Raw genomic sequence first — 14,668 nt, 5'->3', positions numbered from 1 at the left:
CTGAGATGACTGAGAATATTGTAGCGGGCTAAAACTAAAATCTTCAACTTTCACAGCAGCACATGAACGGACTTGCCTAGCAACACCTTGCAGTCGTGACAATAAAAGCTGTTGAGTGATGCGTTTTCCAGCATGACTGAACCTGGCTAGCCACATACCTGCAGGCTAAACCTGTGATTAGGTCTGAAAAGACACCCACGATAAGGCAGAGGCAATGGGTGGCTGCAACGCATGAAAGAAAGGAGAACAGTGCCTGGGGATGATGGAAGTGAGAACCATTAATCAGAGAGGTCTTATCAGTTACTGGCACACTGCATTTACAGGATATCAGCACTACTGTACAGGAGTAATAAGTAATGATTTATATATTTGCACACCGCCAAACACCAGTTTTTATTGCTGTTGCATAGCAGAGTCTTCAAACACTTACTTACTCAGATATATATATATATATATATATATATATATATATATATATATATATATATACATATATATATATATAACGTGGCTGTTCATGAGTGGGATTCCCTTGCAGCTGCTCCTCAGTACTTTTTGGCACCAGCTATTCCTCGCTTAACTCACCTGAGAGTTAAACATAGCCTTTTGGATTCTGTAATTATAAATCATTTTGTGTGCTGCTGCTGCTGCCGCTGCCAGTTTCAAAGGCAAGGTGTGCGGTCTTGACAGCTCCTGTTTTCCCCTGTTACTAAGTTACTCAAAAAAGAATCAGTAGGAAACTCTGCCTGCTCGTGTAAATAGAAATTACAGAGCTTAATGTGATTTTTTAAAATAAAACCTTTGGTGAGAAAAAAAAAAGATAACTTCCATATATAGAAAAAAAGGATGCATATGTGTGTTTGTGTGTTTGTAATTTTTTCCCGCCACAGTATGTTTTGTGTGACAGATAAATGGAGTATTTCTGTCCTGTTATGATCACTCATGAAGGGAAGCAGAGGCTAATGCAGTGCTTACTCAGCAGTAGTTGCAGGGGAAGCAGATGTGCATGGGACTGACAGGATTTTAGCTCAGGGTGGGGGCATGTGTCTGTTTGCAAGCATGCTTATTGTGTGTTTGCATGTGAGAGTGTGTGTGTGTGTGTGTGTGTGTGTGTGTATGAGAGAGAGAGAGCAGAAGCCAGTCAGAGCTGGTTCACACCTGCTGTGGTTACAAGAACATACTTAGCATACTGAATGACTGACAATACGTCCACAGCTGCTTCTGCTTCTGATGCACAGTAACTGGAATAGTTCATTTATTCAGCTTGCCCTTGCTGAATATAGGGACTCAGTCATTATTAGACGAGGACCAATTCACCTCATTGTCTCAGTGGAATTAATTAGCGTTTTGTGTTTCCATGAAATAATAGCTCTAATAGTTATGACATTTCTGAAAGGGTCACTGTTATCCTATTACAGATGAATGCTTGGCCATCCTGCTGTAAAGTCAATCTCATCTGAATAACTGCCATCTTTACTGCAGGGATTTTTACTCCCAGTGGTCTCTGTTTGTGCGCAGCAGATGTTCAGGGCCGAGGAGAATAATCCTAATCTCAGTATTTGGCCAAACGCTGACATCATGCCACTGAGGAAGGAATGACATCATGGATTCTGTGCCATCCTCGGAGCCACACTCTCTGTTTTTGAGAAAGGCCACTTCTTTTCATATTTTCAGCAATTAGATAGAGCTGTATGATAGCAATACATTCTACACTTGTTACCAGTGATGATGATGATAATGATGATGATGATGATGATGAACATGAGAAAATTTTAAATCTTCTAAGCCAGTATCAATTAATGGTTACATTGAAACAGCTGGGAAACCCCCCTTAGACATGGTTTAGTGGACCGATGTATAATTGTGCTGGAGTGGTGAGTATCATCACAACAGTGATGTCATCTCCTGATGTTGGGAATTGCCATTTGATTCTCAGACCCTTGAAACATAATGAAACTATGTGCAGTGCTTCCTCCTTCCCTGTATTTGTAATGGAATAAGTTCAGATCTCAAGTTAGACCACCTCTCATAATAGATTCAGAGAGGAAGAACATGTAGAAGCTGAACAAGCGGGTTTGTCACCTTTTTGTAAAATTTAACATCATAACCACAAGTAATTATAACAAAATATTTGAAATCACATGCTTTAACATCTCATTTGTCAGCAGGATGATTCAGATGTCTGTTGTTGCGACATCCATCAAGTCGTGCTAGACTTTCTGGCCGTCTTACAGGAAGTATCTTATCTCTCCAGGAACCTACTACTGATACACAATCTTTTGAAAACACTCCTCACAGCCATCCTGACTAACTCTTGTGAAACATAAATCCAGTCTGAGAGACATGTATGTTCTCTGAGGAGGAAGAGAAGTGTGAGTTTTGGCAAAGGAAATTGTGGGTCATGTGTAAAGCAGAGCCACATGGAGTACTAGTGGCGGAGCGAGGCGGCCATCTGTTAATACCAGAAGTCTCTCATTTTGTGGCCAATTTCACCATCCGGTGATGTACAGTAGCCCGCGCTCACCAAGCAGAGGAACAAAGTGATATTTGTTTGCAGTTTCATCTGTGGCAAAGTGAATGAAAGGGAACATTCCTAGACCCAACACAAAGTAAAGGTCATCTGTCTGTCATGTGTTGTTGCTTGGGAACTACAGAGGAGGTCATGCTGGGAACTGTCTTGCTGTCTGGTATGCCATTCACACAAGGCCATATGTTGCTAACAGTACAGAGCTGCTGAGTGAGCCAGAGAGCACGTCTGAGCCTCAGGATGAGCTACTACAACATCAGGGACCAAAATGATGATGTCATGGCGCAGAGGACAGGAATCTCCAAGTGTCTGAGACTCAAACAACTCAATTAACACTCAATAGGCTGCATGGAAAAATGTCTAAATCTAAAGATTCATTCACTTCAGTGGAACATAACTAACATTCACTAAAGTACTGTACTTAAAGAAGCTATAATCAATATTTTCATAATAACAAATGATCAAATGACTGTATGCAATGTGAAAATGGTCGCTTGTATTGATGAGCCCACAGAGAACTGTAGCCAAAACATGAATTATCGAAGCTTTAACTGCAATTTTGAGGAGATTTTACCTTTCCAACTTGAGGTATCGCTACTTCACTACATCTCAGAGGCAAATATGGATTTTTAACTCAGCTACATTAATCATACACATACAAAATGTGATCACCTTATAAAATACAATAGAATGTTGTAGAAATAACTACACAGTAATTTGCAAATAATAGTTCCACCTTGACCTCCTACAGCATATAATACAAGCAAGTCAATCCAATATTACTATATATAATTATATGTAGTTTTTGTCTGCATAAGAAGTACTTTTAACATTATTTATTTATTACAATTTCAATGCAAAAATGACATTTGTGATGCAGCATTTTTAGCAGGAGGATAGCAATCCTAATATTCTTAAGTAAATGATGTGAATTTCTTCAACCATTTTATGCACAAGTTTCCTTTTTGAAAGTGGTAAAAATAGATAAACCCTCCAGTGGTACATTAAAACAAAACAATCGCTGTTATTCATTTGAATCAATGAATAGTTATTGTGGAATTTGTGAATTCTGTGTCTTGTAGTCTTGCTGTTCTATGGGCCATTATGGCCGGGCAGTGCAGAAACAGTACTTCAGTGTTCTGAGCACCAGAAGTGGGATGGAGCATCATGATACAATATTCTGTCTGTTCAAATTTGATTTGCAGTCCTTCCACTCTCTCTTTGTCTAAGGCGTTCCACTTCCTCGTTGTGTATTTATGGCAACAAAAACAACCTACCAACCTCTCCAAAATCATCGAAGTTTCTGTATTTATTCAGAATATGATCATTCATAATTAACTCATGGTTCCCTTTTGTTTTCCAAGAGACAGACGCGTAAAATCATCCTTTTGCCATTAAGAGGCAGACTATTTATAGCACAAAACATTCAACATAAGAAATAATTAACACGTAACCTAAAAAAGAATAAGAATTGATGATGAATCTAGAGATTTTGCGAGCATATATTCATATATTTGATGCCATAGTTAATGGTGATTGGGAACTTTCTAGAGATTGGGCTGTGATATTTCGCGCTGGACAACTTCCAAGATCATGTGATGTAGAGAAGCAAGAAAAACAGGAATCCTCTAAACTCAAAAGCCTGCTGGCTTCAAACTAGGCCTGAATGTGTGGGCGGCAGAAAGATGGTATGAGTAGTTAACGCCTTCCAAACTCTAAACAGGGTATTCCTCGCTTGTCAGGGGATTTTATACATCTATAAATCATACTGAGCTGGGAGGAGGTTATGAAAACATCACACTGTTGGCGTAGCTTAGTAACACAGTTTTAGGACAATTTCATGGTGGATCATGACTCTTGTAGATCCAATGGTTTGAAACGGATGATTTATTAATCAATAAAGCAGTGGAGCAGTGTGTGTGTGTGTGTGTGTGCGTGTGTGTGTGTGAGTGCTTGCGTACCTATCTAACAGGGGACCTCCCAGTTGTTACACACTCACCAACTGTGGACTGGTGATATGTTGCAGCAAAATGTAAGCAACTCATGGTTTTCCATCACATAACCCCCTAACTCTGTTATTGTTATTCCAGCGCCCAAAGGCAAGAGTCAAAAGTTCTAAGAAAAAAAAAAGCGAAACAGTGTAACTAAATAACCAAATAAAGCTTGTTAGGAGACTGGCTGAAGATGCTCCATGAAGTTCTAAGGCCAACATCCTAATTGAAGACTCAGTCTTTCATTAATACAGCTCATATGTGTCTGATAAAATGGGTTAGGGTGTTTGAGAACTGGTTTGAAATTTTGAGGTTGCGTGTTCAATTCTCATGTACCTTGTTGAATTTTGATGTCCGACTTCCAAAAGACAGACATAAAAGGTCTAAGAAAGACCACTGAAATGGTCGTGACCAACTCGCTCACGGAGTCAAAGGTCTATTGAGATATTCTGAGAAGAACTCAGTCGTTGTGATACTCACCAAAGAGTCAAATGCTTTAAGAAATGAAGCACAAGTGTGTATTAAGTAACTCTGCGTATTAGAGGACTACCAAGTTTTGAAGTCTCCAGTGTCTTTTTAAAATTAGCTCAGGGTCAGAGAAGTGCTTGGAAGTTTTGAGGACATGGCATTGATCATTATTAGGCTCACTGAATTTTGAAGTCCAACACCCGACGACTCAAATGCCCGAGGAAATACAGCTGAGACGTGTCTGACCAAATGGCTCAGGGAGCTAGAACATTGCTCTGAAGTTGTCACATTGTGGGTTCAATCCTTGGTGAATACAGTATAGTGCTGAAGAGTGCGACATGACATGAGTATTTGTCAAACTAAGACGTTAAAAACAACACAGTTAAATGATCAAATTTTTTGGAAGACATCAAGCGAGGCTTTGTATGTAGTGATGTCCTAGGCTGTGCTCACTACAGACACTTCCACTGCAGGCTGTGGACGTCCCCTCTTTGTCCTCTTTTAACAATTTTTAAAAGAAAAGTACAAATGTAGTTTTGCAGTTATGCAATGAAAGAAGATATTAAATAAAAATGTTATATTTATTTTTTGTTTTTTTTCAAAATGACTAAAAGTAGTTGTCCACATTTGGTTGTTGTACTCCCACAGTCCACTGTTGGTAAGGTACAAATGTATAGTGTGTGTGTGTGTGTGTTATAGTGTGTGTGTGTGTGTGTGTGTGTGTGTGTGTTTGTGTGTGTGTGTGTGTGTGTGTGTGTGTGTAAACTATATACAGCACTATTTCCGCCTGACTCACTCAGCCAATGGAATAACCCGTTTTAACCCTCATAGAAACACACATACACACACACACGTGCACTCACACACACGCACACAGGGAGAATAAAGCTGAATGAAGTCAGTTACATAACATTGATAGCTTACTACTATATACCTATGCAAATCCCCACTATCTCAGTCACTTTCAAAGGTCAGTGTTACAGGGACAGCGTGTTACACACAACAGGGAAACAGGTCTTATAGTGGCTTATGTTGTCCCTGAAATCCACATTGCTAAAGGTGGTTCATAACCGCAGTCTGTGTTAATAGCAGCAGGCATGAGTCATCAGGCCTGTCTTACGTAACTGCATCACTTCTCCACCCAACTTGCTGCTAGTATGCCACACCCCATATTCATTCACACACTGCGCTGCTGCTGCCCAGCCTCCCATTGATGGCGGGAGAGCACTACTCATCCTGTTCCACGCTGCAGACTGCAGCTTAGAGTTTTTAAAGAACTCAGGCAATAGAGCAGTCTAATCTGTCTGATAAAAAAAACACATCAAATTTTAACAGGTCATCTTTTCCTCTCACATTATCACTTGGACTTAATGCAGTAATTTTGGACTGGAGATAAGTGTAGATGGTGCAGCTGATGTAGTGTGTTATATTTGTTAGACAGTTGAGACTGGTCCGGCAGAGCAGCTGTGCTTCACCGCTGATTGGGATTTAGAATCCCATAAGTAACACAGACCATGGAGACTGAATGGAGCTAACAGGACCCTCAGGGAGATGGAGAGAGATGGAGGGAGGTGGGGAGGCCTTTGGACGCGGTCATCAGTCAGGCCACTGACGTCACCCGCTCACACAAAATACAGTTGATCCCATTTCCTATAATGAAACTAAAGAAAGGCTCAGTGATTTAAAAAGGATGGGTGATCTCTCAAAATGTTTCATATTCATTTTAGAAATGGATGTAAATGAACTCTTATCCCATCATCCAGTCTGGAAATCAGAATGGGATTTGATTTAGTCAAATACTATAATGAACTAATAGTGTAGCCTCTTAATGGTCATTGTCAAAGACTATTTTAATCACTTGGAAAACAAACATACTGTAAATCATCTGGACTGGATCTATTCAAGCTGAGTATTACCTGTTTTTGGAGAAAGTGTAGATGTGATGTGAAACCTCTGTATCTTCAGTTTCCTGTTAGTGCTCCAGACAAAGAGATAAGATTGTGTTTTCCTACTGACATCAAGTGGCCACAGAGCTAACTGCATAACTACCTACTAAAACTGCAGCCTGTTCACCTGGCAGTGATATTTTACACAAGTAACAGAAACAAATCTGCATGTTATCAATGTGTTTTTGTATTGTTTTTGTAAGAAATTCCTCTGAATGTCGCACAAAAATCTAAAACCACCAGCATGGGAAAAATATGTTTATTTTAGATTGAGATGCCTGTTGCTGAGAGATAAACACTTCTACTCTATTCATCCAAATATTTCATCACACTAACACGTATGTCAGAGTTAAACCTGTTTAACAATAGAACTGTTATCTCTTTGTAGTTGAACACTATTCTTTATATGGACAAAGGCATCTGATTGTCAACTGGTGTCGGTCAATCCAGATCCCCTAACATGGGCACTAACATGATTAGACATAAATAGCTCCTGTCCCAATAGACTGTGTAACTTGATACGTACATGACAACTATGTGAATAGTTCACATCCCACAGACAAAAGCCACTATTGAAAACAAATTGCACACATAAATCAAAATGTAGGTTAGACTGAACGGTTTCACACAAAAGTATCTGGTTTTGATATGACAGCAGTCATTTCAGGCCTCCTTGGCTCGGCTTGGTTTATTTGCTGTGTGAACAGCCAGGTCGGGCAGAGAGGCAAGCATGTGATCAGTCAGTAAACTCTAAAGTGAGATAGTAAAATAAGTGTTTGCTTCGCAGTGACAACTGCTAATTTAAACTCAGAGTTATAACGCACCAAACTTAGAATACACAGATGTGACTCAGCTTTTTTTCTGTTTTTCTTGAAGTGAATATGAGAATATTGACATTACACTTTTCAAACAAAATGCAAAATTGACAAAAAATGACTGCTTTGACAAATGCATCTTTTTTATTACATGAGTGCACATTCCGAGCAGACTTTTCATGTAGAAATATGCAGACGCTGTAGACATTTCAGGGACATGAGAGAGGAGTAAAAAGTCCTGAGGGTATCTGAAACATACAGAATTGTATGTGCACTTCACTACATGTACAGTATACACACGGGATCCAGTATATTGCTCAAAAAGTAGGCTATGATTAGTCTACCAGAGCCGGGTGTAAAACAATGTTGACTCATAGATTCAGACAGACTCATGGTTCTGCTTTGTGCACACATACATTTTCTGCACAGCTTAACAATATCAGCCTCTCAGTAAGAAGATTTGTAAACTGGCTGTGGCACTTCAGAGATAAGATTGAGCCGGAAACAAACACAAAGTTGATATTTCTAAGCAGCCAAACGATCATGCTGCTTCTCCTCTCTAGAAAATGTAAGTAATTTGGATACATTTACACAAATTCAGTATACATGGGCACCAAAAGTAGTTACAATCTGTATTTACAACGATGCAAGAGATGGCAGAAAAGATACAGAAGCGTTCAGATACAGTATTTGACTAAATCTTGCAAAGTCGTTCCAAGCATCTCTCAATGGCATCCAACATCAGCTTCCAGGTTTCCACAGATGACCGTGGAGTGACAGAGAAATACAAAAATAACACCCTGGATCTCCTCTTGTGCAGGATTACTCCACTCCTTTCATGAACTCCAAGAACTCTGTAAAACAAGGGAGACACATGGTTAGCAAATAGCTACTACTTTTGAGGGATGAATAATGAATGATAGATTATAGAAAATGAGTGTTAGAGCGTTTGCTCTACATAAGCATTTCGCCAAGTCTCTTTTATCAGTTGAAACTCCTCACCATCATAGTCAATTTTGCCATCGTTGTTCCTGTCCCCGTCTTTCATCAGCTCCTCGATGTCATCCTCGGTAATTGCCTCTCCTGTAGATTCCAGCATCATTTTCAGCTCATCCAGGTCAATGTAACCATCTGCATTCCTGCACAATCAGAGGAGTAAAAAAAAAAAAAAAAAATGCATTATTTGTATATAGTGCACCTAAATTAAGCTTTACAGATGGCAGTGGAGGAGGTGGTGTGTTTGTGTGTGACAAGTGACTGATCAAATACTGAAGTTTTGAATGTTTGAGAAGCATCAGTGTGAGAGAGAAAAAAAAAAAAATTATTGCGAGTGGTGTTCTTTGATGCTCAGACGAGGTGTCTGGCTTACATGGAGTGGGTGTTTGAAATATTCTGTGCTGTCAAAAAGGATTATGGAGCAAACTACATGCTGTACTCTGCAGAGCTACTTGGCATTTTGTCAGTACACATAATTGCACATGGGGAACATACTTTGCCGGAGCCACACTAAGAAGAGCAATTTGATTGTCTGTGGTGATTTTCTCTTGCTCTAGATATATTGTCAAGTTCGTCATTAAGTTAACAGTTTTTTTTTTAAAGATAATACTTTGTCAGTGAGCTTCTCCCAGGGCTTTAATTCTCATAATTCAATTAGACAAACTAGCGATGGCGTTTAAACACAAAACTCACTTGTCAAACATGCGGAACAGCTCTGCCAGCTCTTCCTCTGACTTCCCTTTGCTGTCGTCCTTCATGCACCTCACCATCATGACCAGGAACTCGTCAAAATCCACCGTGCCACTCCCTGCACACAAACACACACACACACAAGGTCACATCATTTGGCTCCACACTGGATACAATTTTATATTATTTAACCTCCAGTGTTTTCTTAAAAGGCCCAATCTGTGAACATAATGTATTAATATGAACCAAAGTGCTAGAGGCTGCAATGACTCATTCACTGACTGAAGGGTATTTATGATACAAAACCACAAGACTGCAACTAAATAAATTATTTTCATTATTTATAATAACAAATATACCAGTTATTTAGATGTGTCTTATGTGGCTTAGGTTAGTTAGAAAATCAAATTTACGACATATCCACTGAAGCTTTCTGAAACAAATCCATGTTATGTTTCATCATTACATCACATGGAAAATTCAAGATGACTTGTGCATCATCTGGTATGCATTTCCCTTTAATTCAGCTCGACACATCTTGTCATATTTAAAATCCTTGACTATCATTTGACATTAAGTTCAGAGGCTTTGAACTACACTTGTCTGCACAACACGATTGTGCAACGATGGGCCTGCCAGCTGCTCTGTGGGGATGAAGAGGTCAACAACAATAAACCAATCATTTCATTTCATGTGCTGTAGCGCGATATAGCGTTTTGATTTACCGTCTTCGTCCACCTCATCAATCATCTCCTGCAGCTCCTCTGGCGTGGGGTTCTGGCCCAGCATCCTCATCACCTTCCCCAGTTCCTTGGTGCTGATGCAGCCGTCCTCTGCATCTTGTACGAAGATGTCAAAGGCGGCCTTGAACTCTGCAACACCACAGCAGCACATCGGGAAACAACCCTGTATTACATCACATGGTATGGCGCCCGTGCAGGGAGAGGCTCACTTTTCAATTGCAACATCATGCATGATGTACAAATAAAAAAATGATTAATTCATATTTGAACAAAGCACATTTTCAAAGTTGATGGCAGGTCTTAATGGCATGCTTAGAGTAACGAGTTAAATGTGTGCTGTCCAAGAGCTGGCTGCTATGAACGCACCATTTTTCTGTTCATCTGTCAGCTGCTCAACCTGTAAAAGACAAGAAGTTTATAGTTAATCCCTTTGTATGTATGACATCACTGGGAAATATGCATTGTACTGTGTGGTCAAATGTGTTTTATTTCCTCCTAAGTCATTCCAGATAATATTTACTGAAGCTCAGAAAGTCAAGCTGCAAAATATGTACTGATTTAGTTGGACCTGGGTTAAGATATCCTGAATTACAAAGTGTGAAACCAGCCTCTGGACGGGATTATCACTGTGTTTTGACAACTTTTCAGTCAACAAAAGTAATTTATTTGGTCTCACAGACTGGTCCATCCCTGACAAGACACAGAACCTATATATCATATGTGAGAGCCAGTTAGAGGAGGAGTTAAAAATAAACAGACAGCAGGATCAGGAACCACAGATAAAGGACACAATACACAGTGCTTTAAATTAGCATAGCTGTGGATCTGGCCCAACAATGGAACAGTAATCCTGGAAAAGCTACCACGAATGAGAGAGGGAGACAGGTGCTTATGTAAGAGTTATTGTCTATCGTCTACTATAAATTAAATACACACACATGTAGACACGCTCATAAACACAAACTCCTCTGGTGATGATTTTTGGAAAAAAAAAAAAAAAATCGATCTAAGCAAACGCATGTAATAGACATTCCTGTGTGTTTTTACTGTCTCAGCTGCACTGCTCACTAGGGATGTTGGAGCGGACAGAGCAGCCAGCTGACCATACAGGCGGAGGTGGACAGACAGCCACACAGCTCTCTGACTCATAGATAATGCTGGAATTCAGCCGTGGGGGGTTTATCTAAACCTGAAGCCCTTCTCTGGCACCAGAGGACCACGGACGCAGAAGTGTCTCATCAACTGGCCAAAATTAGCCATTTGAAGTGGGACTGTTCCATTTGAAGTCATGAATGAAGCAGCAGAGCGGATCAGGGGCCTGTCCTGTCAGTGACCTCCTGAGTGGCTCCTATCAGCTCTGATAGGGCTGAAGTAGGAGAACATCTAGAGACGAATATGGTGTCAAAGCTCTTTTGGCATCAGCTGGTGATGGAAGCGATGTGCTGTGCAAGTTGCATCAGCAGGGATTTGTCAACCATTCAAGTAATGTCAGATGTCAGATGAACAAACTAATGAGAGACTTTTTTTTTTTTTTTAATAAAACAAATAAATACACAAGAGCCAAAATATCCCTGATAACACCCACTTTAAAGAGGACAGGGTTAAAATACTTTGTCTTACATTGTCAATCACTGATTTTATGTCACCAATATTAAATGTTAGAGATTATGGTTTATGACCCAAAGCAACATCACTCTCACAGCAAGATTTGGTTCACACACAGTTCTTTTGGTGAGCAACTTCACACTTTCAGCGTTATGACTTGTGAGAGGACGTACCGCTGCCTTGTAGATGTCGTTCATGTTGGAGGCTCGTCTGCTGCCTGTCCTGACGGCGTCCTGGCACAGAGGAAGGAGGTACTGTCCAGATCAAGGCAGGACACTGGCCTCATCCTGTGAGGGTTTTATAGCCAGAGTCTGGCACTGCCCGGCCCCTCCCCAGGCAAACCAGCTTCCCCTCTGTTTGTGCCTCAGCGTGTGTCCACGAATGTGTGTTGGTGCATGTGTGTCATTTGGCCAATCTGTCACAATCACCAGGCTCAGATAAAAATGCGGCAGCTCTTAGGGGGCATACTTTGGAATGGAATGATGTGAGGAGGGGGGGGGGGCACGCATGGTGAAGCCTAATCTCCAGGGAGGGGGCTATAGAGACACTCAACATTCCTCTAGACCTGGACCAGAGACGCAGAGGGCTCAGGAGGTTGTGTGTGTGTGTGTCTCTAGGGCAGAGGTGGTAAAGGAGGTAAGAGGCCAGGATGAGAAAGACACAGACTACAGCCAGCAGAACAAGACAGGAGGAGAGAGAGAGAGAGAGAGAGAGAGAGAGAGAGAGAGAGAGAGAGTGTGTGTGTGTTCCGAAAGTCAAAGACCTGATTATACAGACAGGTATCTGCATGGACATATGTGCAGTGCAGACTTTTCATGGCAGACATTTTGACTTATCATGGTAGGAAAAGCACAGGTGTAAGCAATAACATTGGTAATGGCTCCATTCCATTTAAGGCTTCTAGTGAGCCTTGCCAGTGCAAAATGCCAGGGCTCTGGGCCTGGAACAGCTAACTGGAATGAAGCCATGGTTAAAGTTGTTAGTACCACCTGGGCTTTTACTGCTAAAACCTGTCAACATGCCTGCTGTGAAAATAGACCATTAGGTAAGGTAAATCACTTTTTCTGCAGCTGAAAACCAAAGGCATTCTTATCTGTAGAGAAACAGACAAAAAAGAAGAGAAACTGAAGGATCCTTTCACCCACACGAATTAAAAAAAAAAAAACAAATCTCTCACTTACCCTCAGAGGTTTTGAGGTTTGTGCCTCTACTCTAATACAATGGATGTCAAAGGGATTATGTTTCTTTATTTTTGTTCTTATATTACTGATATCTCCCTGGATAATCCACAGATGGTGCTATGAACTGTTTTCACTGGAACTACTTTCTGCTGAAGAAAGATTCTGCTGACAGCCTGGTCTATAGGTGATCCAGGGTAATGACAACTGTGTTTGTGGGGAAAAAAAGATGTTGATGTTGAATTTTACTAAATCTGAAAAATTCAGTGACCTCCATTGAAACCTCGGTATCTAAAATCCAGTAAATAAAATCATTAAAACCCATTAGTTAAGTGAAAAAATATGATTCTTTATCATTTGGAACCCTTTTAAAAAGGAAAATATTTTTGAGGTTATGATATTTAACCTCACAAAGTGGAGGCTACCTGCACTTATCTAGATCACGTGCACGATGATACTGAAATCATGCACATTACATTTATCCTGTGAAAAACACAACTCAGGCAATTCCCACTCTACATGATTCATGAAGACTAAATCTTCACATTAGTCAGCAGAGGGTGCTGTTTGCTACATATCGACTAAATTAAATTGTTGCGCAAGGCTGCCTCCGGATATCCAATTTATCAACAGTGGGGTAGGTGAGAAATCTGGGTCAAACACACCAAACACTTGCAGACACATTGAAGTTGAATTATACACATGCGGCACAAGACTTTGGAAGCATTTTTTTTTTTTTTTTTTTTTTGAATCTCCGTGTTCTTTTGAAACAAGGCCATCTCAATCACTTGACTGTGTGATTCACACGCACGTTCACACACGTGCTCTCACAAAAAGCTCACACAAACACACACGTGCACGCACACACACAGAGCATGCCGTGGCAGGCATTCTAAGTGACGAGTGATCATGCTGGTTTATAATGGGATGCTAATGGGGACTGGCACAGCTTACAAGCATCATACAGCCACTCAGAGAGAGAGAGAGAGAGAGAGAGAGAAAGAGAGAGAGAGAGAGAGCTCACACTGAACAACATACATGTCCTACTCTTACACAGAAACAGACACAGATCTCCTGACAAAGACCTCACATCAGTGCACATCAGTCACATGCACAGGTTGTACCTCCATGGATATAGACAGGCGGCAAGGTGGGGAGGGGGTTGGGGGATTGAGGCAAAATGATTTTGTGCCCGTTGTCCTTGCGTGTTTCTTGCAGCAGCACTGCATTGTACGTTGCTGCTGGAATTCAGAGCAGAAATGAGTCGTCATCAGCGTCACCGACTCCATCAGCTGAAACCCAAAGCATACTGATGAGTCTACATGGTCAGCCAGACGGATTCGTTTGGAGAGCTGAGTGCGGTCTGGTGGGTGCCAAGAGTGATGAGCAGCTCTGCAGGGGGCACTAGATTCTAATGTAAAGCTTTTGTGAGCACGTGCACGCACAAACACACACACACACACACACACACACACACACACACACACACACACACACACACACGCTGTTGAACCAAAGACTGGCACCCACATCAAAGAAAGCATATGGAGTACTGTTTCATTGGAGCTCTCAACCAATTTCCTCTTACAGAGGAAAGGCTGACGAAAGAGCCAGCCATCTCCTCCACACAGCGCAATCAGACAGCGCATCTCAAATCCACAATTCACCGCACACCGCTTTTTGAGGGGTTGCCATAGAAACTCTGCTGG

General features: G+C 40.9%; 1 protein-coding gene across 1 annotated transcript; it reads right to left on the bottom strand.

Annotated features, from left to right (window-relative positions):
- Nucleotides 1-7,865: 7,865 nt before the first annotated feature.
- Nucleotides 7,866-12,087, bottom strand: tnnc1a (troponin C type 1a (slow)). Its single transcript, XM_071476709.1, has 6 exons — nt 11,955-12,087; nt 10,543-10,573; nt 10,159-10,305; nt 9,437-9,551; nt 8,750-8,886; nt 7,866-8,601 (listed from the first exon to the last, which is right to left on the bottom strand). Exons 1-6 carry the CDS (start codon nt 11,976-11,978, stop codon nt 8,570-8,572), a joined length of 486 nt encoding a protein of 161 aa, XP_071332810.1. The 5' UTR covers nt 11,979-12,087; the 3' UTR covers nt 7,866-8,569.
- Between the last annotated feature and the right edge of the window lie 2,581 nt (nt 12,088-14,668).

Source organism: Trachinotus anak, unplaced genomic scaffold (genome assembly GCF_046630095.1).
Source record: "Trachinotus anak isolate AG129_WGS33_773 ecotype Australia unplaced genomic scaffold, CSIRO_AGI_Tana_v1 ptg000004l, whole genome shotgun sequence".
NCBI classification, from domain to species: Eukaryota; Metazoa; Chordata; class Actinopteri; order Carangiformes; family Carangidae; genus Trachinotus; species Trachinotus anak.
This window is presented reverse-complemented; position numbering and strand designations above follow the sequence as displayed.